The 11,205-nt window shown below is 40.3% G+C and overlaps 1 protein-coding gene across 12 annotated transcripts in view; it reads left to right on the top strand.

The window, feature by feature from the left end:
- The window catches only part of ZNF382 (zinc finger protein 382), a 63,624-nt gene that overhangs the window by 22,198 nt on the left and 30,221 nt on the right, over positions 1-11,205 (top strand). For 3 of the 12 annotated variants that reach the window (XR_826049.1, XR_826051.1, XM_010849098.1), the window contains exon 1: positions 10,843-10,909. The exons of 3 other annotated variants lie outside the window; for them this stretch is intronic. Coding sequence is in view for 1 of the 9 variants with exons in the window: in XM_010849093.1 (XP_010847395.1) it covers positions 10,989-11,065 (77 nt within the window). In the remaining 8 variants the exon portion in view is untranslated. Of the gene's footprint in view, positions 1-9,957; positions 11,132-11,205 lie in introns of those variants that run through there. 6 more of the 12 variants (XM_010849099.1, XM_010849100.1, XM_010849096.1 and 3 more) reach the window with 6 other exon arrangements.

Genomic DNA, 11,205 nt, shown 5'->3' with positions numbered 1-11,205 from the left:
AATTCTGAATACTGAAGTTGAAAAGTATAACCAAAATGTAAATTTCATTAGAATGTCTCAACAGTAGATATGAAGTAGACAGAAAAAAAGTATTAGCAAACTTAAAGGTATCTTGATAGACATGCAACCTGAAGAACAACAACACAAAAACAAGAAAAATGAAAAGAGCTTCAGAGAAATGTTGGAAACCATTAAGCACACACTTGTAATAGATGTAACAGAAAAGCGTAAAGGAGTATTTTAACATATTCAAGTAAATAATGGATGAAAGTTCCTAAATTAATTGAAAAATATTACTCTATATATCCAGAAAGCTTGATGAACACCAAATAGAATAAATTCATAGAGATCTACAGACAGACAAATCATGGTAAAAATCGTGAAATATGAGAGAATCTGGAAAGCAGAAAGGAAAATTAGTTGTCACTTAAAAGTGAATCCTTAATAAGTTTACTTCATGACACTGCACAGAAACAATGGAGACCATAAGGCAATGGGATAATATATACAAAGTGCTCAAAAAAACTTTCAATCAAGAGCTATTTTTCAAATGTGAAGATGAAATAAAGATATTACCAGATAAAGAAAAACTGAGGGAATTAGTTAAATGTTAGCAGTCCTGTCTTAAAGAAATACTCAAGGGAGTTCTTCAGGTTAAAAGTAAGTCCCAGGTAGTAATACATATTCCATGCGAAAAAAACAAAGAGCACTAGTAAAGGTAATTATGTAATTTAAAAGACAGTACACATACATATTTCTTCTCCTTCACATAACGGATTTATGTGGCAGGTTTAAAATTTCTCAACAAATGTTAGCCAACTGAACTCAAGAATACATTAAAATGATCATACACCATGATCAAGTGGGATTTATTCCATGGATGCAAGAATGGCTCACCATCCCCCAAACAATATGATACAACATATTAACAAAATGAGGGATAAAACCCACATAATCACCTGAATAGATGCATAAAAAGTATTTGACAAAAATTAAACATCAATTTATGATAAAAACTCTGCAAAGTGGATATAGAAGGAACATACTTCAGCATAATAACAAGTTCATAGCAAATATCATACCTAATGGTGAAAAGTTGAAAGCTTTTCCTCCAAGATCAGGAACAAGACAAAGATGCCCATTCTTGCCACTTTTATTCAACACAGAATTAGAAGTCTTAGCTACAGCAATTACATTTTCTAAAAAAGGAAGAAAGAAATAAAAGGTATGCAAATGAGAAAAGAAGTAAAACTGTCATTATTTGCAGATGAAATGATAGTATATACAGGAAGACCCTGAAGATTCCATCAAAAAACTTAGAAGTAATAAATTTAGTAAAGTTGCAGGATACAAAATCCATACACCAAATATCAGTTGCATTTCTATAGACTTATAATGAGCACTCAGAAAAATTAAGCTATCCTCTGCTCATTGATTGGAAGAATTAAAAAAAGAGCTGGATTTCAAATTACATTCCAAAGCTATAGTAATCAATACAGTATGTTATTTAAAAAAAAAAAAAAAGCCATACACACAGACCAATGGAATAGAATAAAGGGCTCAGAAAATAAACCCAAGTATTATACTTATGGTCAATTTATGACACAAGAGCCAATACACAATGTAGTAAGGACAGGCTCTTCAACAGATGTTATTGGGAAAAGGGACAGTCATATGGAAAACCATGAAGCTAGGTCACTATTTTGCACCATACATAAATATAAAGTCAAAATGGATTAAAGACTTGAACATAAAACCTGAAACCATAAAACTCCCAGAAGGTAATATCGTGGGTAAACAACCTGACATCAGTCTTGGCTGTGATTCTTTTTGGAGATAGCATGAAAAAAGTAACAAAAGCAAAAATAAACAAGTGGGACCACATCAAACTAAAAAACTTTGTGCACCAAAGAAAACCATCAACAAAATGAAAAGGCAACCTACTAGTAGAAAATATTTGCAAATCAAATTACTGATAAGGGGTTCATATCCAAAACACATAAAGAACTCATACAACTCAATAGGAAAAAACCTTCAATTTAAAAAATGGGCAAAGGGTATGAATAGAATTTTTCCAAGGAACAGGATCCCGAACATGTACATGAAAAGGTGCTCAACATCATTAATCAGGGAAATGGAAATCAAAACCTCAATGAAACCTCATCTCAACCTTCAGAATGGTGATTATCAAAAAGACAAGAGGTAACAAATGCTGGTGAGGACACAGAGAAAGGGAATTCTTGTTCACTGTTCATGGGAATGTTAATTGGTAAGACCACTGTGGAAAACAGAATGGAGGGTCCTTTAAAAAATTAAAAACAAATACCATATGATTCTGCAATTGCACTTCTGAGTATTTTTCTTAAGGAAGTTAAAACACTGAAAAAGATTTATGTACCCTCAAGTTCATGCAACATTATTTATTTATAATAGCAAGTAATGAAAATAATGTAACTGTCCATGGATGGATGGATGTGTAAAGAAAATATCACACACACACACCCCAACACACAAATGGAATGTTATTCAGCCATAAAAAATAAAATCTTGCCATTTGTGAAAACATGGATGAACCCTGAAGACACTATAAGTTAAGAGCAAGACAAATACTGTATGATCTTACTAATATATGAACTCTAAAAAAACAAAAGACAAACTCCTAGACACTGAAGAGAAATTGATGGCTGCTAGAGATGGGGGGTGAGAGGGTGGGCAAAATGGGTAAAGGTAGTCAAAAAGTAAATTTTAATTCTAAATAAATCATGGGGATGAATGTTCACCATGATGACCATATTTAATAATACTGTATTGTATATTTGAAAGTTGCTAAGAGAATAAAAAAGTTGCTGAATCTAAAATGTTCTTATTACAATGAAAAAACAACTTGTAACTTTGTATAGTGATGAATGTTGAAACAGACTTATTGTGGCCATTTTGAAATATATACAAATATTGAATCATGTTGTTCACCTGAAACTAATATAACGTTATATATTATGTCTCCAAAAAAATTTTAAAAGCCCCACATACCTAGAGAGAAAATTTTTGGAAGAATGTATGTTATTAACAATGATTATTTCTAGATGGTGGGATTGTGGGTAATTATTGACTTATAAGTTCCTTAAAAATTGAATATTTTACAACCTGCATCAATTCCACCATCAGACATATCAGTTTAGTTCAGTTCAGTCGCTCAGTCATGTCCAACTCTTTGTGATCCAATGAATTGCAGCAAACCAGGCCTCCCTGTCCATCACCAACTCCCAGAGTTCACGTCCATCGAGTCAGTGATGCCATCTAGCCATCTCATCCTCTGTCGTCCCCTTCTCCTCCTGCCCCCAATCCCTCCCAGCATCAGAGTCTTTTCCAATGACTCAACTCTTTGTATGAGGTGGCCAAAGTACTGGAGCTTCAGCTTTGGCATCATTCCTTCCAAAGAACACCCAGGACTGATCTCCTTTAGAATGGATTGGTTGGATCTCTTTGCAGTCCAAGGGACTCTCAAGAATCTTCTCCAACACCGCAGTGCAAAAGCATCAATTCTTCGGTGCTCAGCTTTCTTCGCAGCCCAACTCTCACATCCATACATGACCACTGGAAAAACCATAGCCTTGAGTAGATCGACCTTTGTTGGCAAAGTAATGTCTCTGCTTGTGAATATGCTATATAGATTGGTCATAACTTTCCTTCCAAGGAGTAAGCGTCTTTTAATTTCATGGCTGCAATCACCATGTACAGTGATTTTGGAGCCCCCCAAAATAAAGTCTGACACTGTTTCCACTGTTTCCCCATCTATTTGCCATGAAGTGATGGGACCAGATGCCATGATCTCAGTTTTCTGAATGTTGAGCTTTAAGCCAACTTTTTCACTCTCCTCTTTCACTTTCATTAAGAGTCTCTTTAGTTCTTTACTTTCTGCCATAAGGTTGGTATCATCTGCATATCTGAGGTTATTGATATTTCTCCCGGCAATCTTGATTCAAGCTTGTGCTTCTTCCAGCCCAGCGTTTCTCATGATGTACTCTGAACATAAGTTAAATAAGCCGGTGACAATATACAGCCTTGATGTACTCCTTTTCCTATTTGGAACCAGTCTGTTCTGTGTCCAGTTCTAACTGTTGCTTCCTGACCTGCATACAGGTTTCTCAAGAGGCAGGTCAGGTGGTCTGGTATTCCCATCTCTTTCAGAATTTTCCACAGTTTATTGTGATCCACATAGTCAAAGACTTTGGAATAGTCAAGAAAGCAGAAATAGATGTTTTTCTGGAACTCTCTTGCTTTTTCCATGATCCAGCGGATGTTGGCAATTTGATCTCTGGTTCCTCTGCCTTTTCTAAAACCAGCTTGAACATCTGGAAGTTCATGGTTCACATGTTGCTGAAGCCTGGCTTGGAGAATTTTGAGCATTACTTTACTAGCGTGTGAGATGAGTGCAATTGTGCGGTAGTTTGAGCATTCTTTGGCATTGCCTTTCTTTGGGATTGGAATGAGAACTGACCTTTTCCAGTCCTGTGGCCCCTGCTGAGTTTTCCAAATCTGCTGGCATATTGAGTGCAGCACTTTCACAGCATCATCTTTCAGGATTTAAAGTAGCTCAACTGGAATTCTATCACCTCCACTATCTTTGTTCGGAGTGATGCTTTCTAAGGTCCACTTGACTTCACATTCCAGGATGTCTGGCTCTAGGTGAGTGATCACACCATTGTGATTATCTGGGTCAAGATCTTTTTTGTACAGTTCTTCTGTGTAGTCTTGCCACCTCTTCTTAATATCTTCTGCTCCTGTTAGGTCCATACTGTTTCTGTCCTTTATTGAGCCCATCTTTCCATGAAATGTTCCCTTGGTATCTCTAATTTTCTTGAAGAGATCTCTAGTCTTTCCCATTCTGTTGTTCTCCTCTATTTCTTTGCATTGATCGCTGAGGAAGGCTTTCTTATCTATCCTTGCTATTCTTTGGAATTGTGCATTCAGATGCTTATATCTTTCCTTTTCTCCTTTGCTTTTCGCTTCTCTTCTTTTCACAGCTAATTGCAAGACCTCTTCAGACAGCCATTTTGCTTTTTTGCATTTCTTTTTCATGGGGTTGGTCTTGATCCCTGTCTCCTGTACAATGTCACGAACCTCTGTCCATAGTTCATCAGGCACTCTCTATCAGATTTAGTCCCTTAAATCTATTTCTCACTTCCACTGTATAATCATAAGGGATTTGATTTAGGTCATACCTGAATGGTCTAGTGGTTTTCCCTCCTTTCTTCAATTTAAGTCTGAATTTGGCAATAAGGAGTTCATGATCTGAGCCACAGTCAGCTCCCCGTCTTGTATTTGCTGACTGTATAGAGCTTCTCCATCTTTGGCTGTAAAGAATTAATCAGTCTGATTTCCGTGTTGACCATCTGGTGATGTCCATGTGTAGAGTCTTCTCTTGTGTTGTTGGAAGTGGGTGTTTGCTATGACCAGTGCGTTCTCTTGGCAAAACTCTATTAGCCTTTGCCCTGCTTCATTGCATACTCCAAGACCAAATTATGGGTATACTTTCAGATTAGACCTTGTTTTCCTAAACACTTGAGGTTTCTGAGTCATGTCAGGCTTGGATGCCACCATTCTCAAAACAATGTCTTCTAGAAGCTAGTAACTGCAACCTTACTTTTTATAAAACTAGACAACTGACTACCTGGCTACAAGTTTCCCCAAGTGCCAGGTCCAGACTGGGTTTCAGGCCTTTTCTTCTAAAAAGAAATTAGATTTAGTCTATTAAAATTACATTTATCACTCCTCCAACCACTTCTAATTGGGTCTGTTACACCAAAATGGCAGACCAAGAAATTGAGATCTTAATCATACAAGACTCAGATCTAGAACTTGGAACTGAGAAATACTTCCAATTGTGTGTATTCGCCAAGCTGATACAGTCCTATGCCTCATTTTGACAGGAAGTTATCACAGTCATAGTTGCCTAGTTCACTAAATTAAAACTGAACAAAACTCTGTGAGGCTCTAGAGTACAGATCTGTTCTGTGTTCTCCATTTCTTATCTGTAAGATATAGGCTTCATTCAGCCTCCTTGACCTTCCCTGAGTTCCAAAGGGTAGATTCAAACAATTGCTAATCAGGGAAGGGAGGGGATACAGAAACAGATGGGAAACAATCAAATGGTGGTTCAGCCTCCAGACAGGCTCCTGGTTCCTACTCAAAGAAATATGCATAACAATGTCTTTGAGTTCTGTGAAACTGGAGCCCCCACCCAGGTGGAGGATGATAACTTCAGACTAAACACAAGATTCCTGAAACACAGCTCTGTTGCCTCATCACCAAACAAAAAAAAAGTCACAAACCCTGCAGCGCTCACCCCAAATGTTGCCTCCTGTTTCTGGGGATGAGTGATGACCATCCTGTTAGGTCTCCTGTTTGGCCCCTGTCTATTTCGTCTCTGAGAAGAGCCCAAAGTTTCAAACTAAATTGCTGTTATTACAAGGATGAATGCTTGTTTCAGACAAAAAATACCTTGACTTTGATCTGGTAGAGAGAGACTTTTGCTCTGTTAGGCAGGCCTACACCCATGCACAACAGAAAGAAGTTACAAAAGAAAGAGACCTGTGCCCCAATTCCCAAAAAGTATCTTGAGTATGAAGTCTCTCAGGGGGGAGTTGTTAGGGGAAGCACACTGATAGAAACCACCCACCCTGGCCAGGCATCATAGTAACCATTTGCAGGAGTTGTTTTATGACAGGAGGTCCTGGTAAGGAACATGGAACTAATAAGCCACCACCAACCGGAAGAGTTCAGGAAAGGTCAGAAGGAGACACCACATGTCCAACCACCTCGCAGAATCCTTCTCACTGGTATCCATCTTGGCTGAACAAGGCCTACACCAGCAGGAAGGACTCTGAGTCAGACTGATTGGCTTAAGACAACCCAGAAACTAATCCCATCACCGCAGGGGTTCCCTTACCCTCCTGCTCTCCACCCCGGTGCCCTTTCCCAATAAAATCTCTTGCTTTGTCAGCACATGTGTCTCCTAGGACAATTCATTTCCGAGTGTTAGACAAGAGCCCAGTTTCGGGCCCTGGAAGGGGTCCTCCTTCCTGCAACAGGTAGGCTATCCCTTCTCCAGCAGATCTTCCCGACCCAGGAATCAAACTGAGGTCTCCTGCATTGCAGGCAGATTCTTTACCAGCTGAGCTACCAGGAAAGCCCTAAATGATCAGAAAGATTCTGAGGACACAAGGCGTACAAGGATGTGGCATATGTGCCTGCTAAGTCGCTCAGTTGTGTACTGACTTTGCGACCCTATACACTGTAGCTTGCCAGGCTCCTCTATCAGATTCTCCAGGTATAAATACTGGAGTGGGTTGCCATGCTCTCCTCCAGGGGATTTTCCTGAATCCAGGGATCAAACCCACACTTCTTACGTCTCCTGCATTGGCAGGCAGGTTCCTTACCACTAGCACCATGTGGACTCAGCAATTAAAGGTTAGTAAATTTTTCTGTAAAGAACTGAAAGGTTGTTGCTGAACCACGAAAAGACACCGGGATTCTTGGCCTCCAGAGGAGAAGAACAATCCAGGGCCAGAGATGAGACTTGATCGCTCAGAGCTTTTGTGTAATAAAGCTTTATTAAAGTATAAAGGAGATAGAGAAAGCTTCTGACATAGGCATCAGAAGGGGGCAGAAAGAATACCCCTCTGCTAGTCTTTAGCTGGATGTTATATAGTTACTAGTGGTCTCTTAATGAAAGAAAGAAATGTCTTAAAACTCAGAGAATGGCCATAAAACGTTTGACTTGAATCTTGTGGAAAGGCAGATTACCATACAAATAGTTTTATTTACACAGATTAGGGGAACAATGTTTTGTCAATTGGGCAGAACTGACTTGAAGACAGAGTCTGGGGGTAAATGCATAGTATATTAACATAGCTTAAGACAAATATTTCCATAAGAAAAGTGCATTGGTTAACTCAAGATTTGAGAAAAGTTCACTTCAGGTGGAACCAGGTGTCATTATGGCAACACAGTATTTTAAGAGAAACCTCTTTTTAAATTTGTATAGAGAAAGGAAAATATATATATATCACTAGTTTGTTTCCTCCTGCTGCTTAAGAGAAGGATAAAAAATGTCTGACACTTGCAGCCTATTTTCTCCGTTTGGAGACCCCTGGTCTTCCTGCCTGTTACCCTCTCAGAACCAGATAGTAAATATGTTAGACTTTGTGAGCCAAAAGACAAAATCAAGGATATTATGTAGATGCTAATATAACAAGAGAGGAAACAAATTTCCACAAAATGTCTTCACAAAATTCTAAACTTTATTTATGAACACTGAAATCTGAATTTTATGTAATTTTCATGTCATGAAATATCGTCCTCCTTTTGATATGCTTTCAGTGACAGAAAAATGTTAAAAACCAATCTTAGTTCACAGTCCATACCAAAAAAAAAAAAAATAGGCTACAAGCTGGATTTGGCTTACAGGGTCATGGTTTGCTGACCTCTGTTCAAGACTCAGACCATTATATAGTACTGACTCTCAGTTTACACAATTATGTGACTCAAAAAAGAAAAAAATGATAGCAAATCTTATACAAGAACTGGTTGGTACCACATAAATCTCCTAAACCTTTGGGAAAAAATGTCTGCCCTTCAAAAAGATGTCTCTGTACATATCCCCAATAATATTCTTGGTGGTTTAGTCACTAAGTTGTGTCCAACTCTTTGTGGCCCGCCAGGCTCCTCTGTCCATGGGATTCTCCAGGCAAGAATACTGGAGTGGGTTGCCATTTCCTTCTCCAGGGGATGATAATATTCTTAAAGGCCTCCAAAACAGAAGATTGTTTGTACTGAAGACTGTTACTGAAATAAAACCTTCTCCTTCCTTGCCATTACCTCATTCATGTCTTTGAATAAAATCTAAAGTATCTAATGTGTAATTCTGCCTAAGCATTGGTCTCCTCCTTAACAAATCACCATGTAACAGAGGACTCTTTCTGTGTCATAAATCTACTCAGGCAAAAAGAGCACATGGGCAAGGTGCTGGTGAGTAGTTATACAGAAATTAACTGTAGGAAGGGCATTTGATGAGGAACTGGGAAAGAAGGGGTCCATCCTCATGGTATTAATAACTATCATTAACTAAGAAGAGAAGGCCTGGAGACCAGGTAAATGGATTAGTCACTATTTGGCAGGGCATTTAATTCATTCCATGAAACAAAAAAGCTCAAAAATGACCTCTAGCTTGGCTTTGAGATGTGTGACTGCAACACTTTTTTCCTTTCATGGCTCTTCTTTTAGAATACAGCAAAACTTGGAGGAGAAAGGGAATCATGACATACCAGGCCTTTCATACCAACACAGGTTAAATAAGAACACAATCTTCACTGCTAGCAAGCCTCCATCATCAGTGTTCAATATACCCAGTGGAAGAATGAGAAAGACTGGAATACTGTTGATCCTTCCCTGTATCATAAAGAAAAATCAGTTAACTGTAGCCTAGGACCAGAATCTGTTTCTATGTTCACCGAAGTTCCCTGTTGACAAAGCTATGAAAATACTGTATGTCTGCAGTATGCAGCTTGCCACCACAGAGCTTCCAAGAGGAATCTTTGGAAGCAGAAATTTTACTCTTGATGCCTTAATATCATGGTTTCCCAGCACCCTGCTTTAGGGATAATTCCAGCTCTAAAATCGCCCTAACAAACACAGAAATGTGCTTTTTTTTGTTTCAACCTTCATTCTACCTCTCAATATATTGAAGACCCAGAATGCTATTTTTGTGCAGCTAGCATTCCGGTGTAATCTGGCTCTTAAAAGTGAAAACACAGAGGCAATGAAAGAAAACCCAGAATTCCAAAAAATTCCAAGAAAACCATGGAATTGACAATTAGTGCCAGAACAGGCTACACTTAATGTACTGAATGCCTGTGTATCAAGCTCTTAAGCTAGACAACAGAGTCAGGGTACATTGATGAAGGGAACAGGGGCCATGCTTTAAAACTGAGGGTCTCTGTGGGTAACAAGGGCCTCAGAGTCTTAACAGGACAGACAGTCACACAGGGATCTTTTCCACGGATTCCTCAACGCTAGAACTACAAAAATGAAGCTCTACCCTACTAAAAGTGAAAAAGCCACATCAGGCCAGTTTTTGTTTTGTTTTTTAAATAAAGGTGATGGTAGCTTGATGTTTATTTGTAGCATGTGGGAACTACTTTTCTGACCCGGGATCAAGCCCCGCCCCCTGTAATGGAAGCCTGAAATCTTAGGAACTGGACCACCTGGGAAGTACTTAGGCCGGGAGTGATCAGACTGTAGCCTGTTACAATAGTGGAGCCAAATGGTTACTTAGTTACAGTATATAACGCATCACAGTCGCCGCCGACCAGGGTCATTAGTAAGGCCCCGCCCACATTCTTAGGCTCTTAACCTGGACCAGTCAGAGCCTCCGCATGCACACAACCTGGTCCCGTCCCTCACACATTCGCTCTCGCTCTTTCTCATAGCACTTATAACCACATCTTACGCTGACGCAGTCACACAGTCACACCCACAATCACCTTCCTCAGCAGGTAACTTGCAAAGACTAAGGCTCCCGCCTCTACCTGCCGCATCCGTACCTGGGAAACTTCAAGACTCCAGCAGTGAGCTCCTCCTGCATCCAGACCGGAGTCACCGCCACTCACCACTAGGCAAACTATGACTACAAGGCTAGGGGAAAATGAACCAGAGGCCGAAGTGCATTCGTGCCCTCAGGGCCTGTGAGAAACGTAGTCCAACCCGGAAAAGCGGACCCTGGCAGAAACAGATCAAGCGCCGGCAGCCCAGACCTCGCCGCTGCTAACCCGCCGCCGCGTGGACTCCTGGGAGCGCCAGCCAGTGCGGGAGTGCGCAGGCGCAGACGACCTTGGCTGGGGTGAGGTTGGTAGGTCCTAGGGGCCCAGAGGAGGGGGCGTGAATTGGGAGTTCCGGCCCCGAAGAGCAGACAAGGGAAGCGGTACCTGATGGGGAGCCTAGGGGGGAAGCCGGGAGTCCACACCGAGCCTGTAATTATGAGGACGGAACCGGAACCGGGCCCTTGGTAAACCAGACACTCAATTCTGTGAGAGCACGGCCTTGGGCGTGGCCTGTGGGCGTGACCCTGAAGGTGACAATCTTGTGTGACCTGGAGCGAGTTTTGCGAAGGGAGATTTTTGTCTGTTTTGACCCCGAGGGAGTTCC

This window comes from Bison bison, unplaced genomic scaffold, assembly GCF_000754665.1.
Source record: "Bison bison bison isolate TAMUID 2011002044 unplaced genomic scaffold, Bison_UMD1.0 scf7180017864280, whole genome shotgun sequence".
NCBI classification, from domain to species: domain Eukaryota; kingdom Metazoa; phylum Chordata; class Mammalia; order Artiodactyla; family Bovidae; genus Bison; species Bison bison.
The sequence above is the reverse complement of the archived record's forward strand: the minus strand, read 5'-3'. Positions and strand labels throughout refer to the sequence as shown.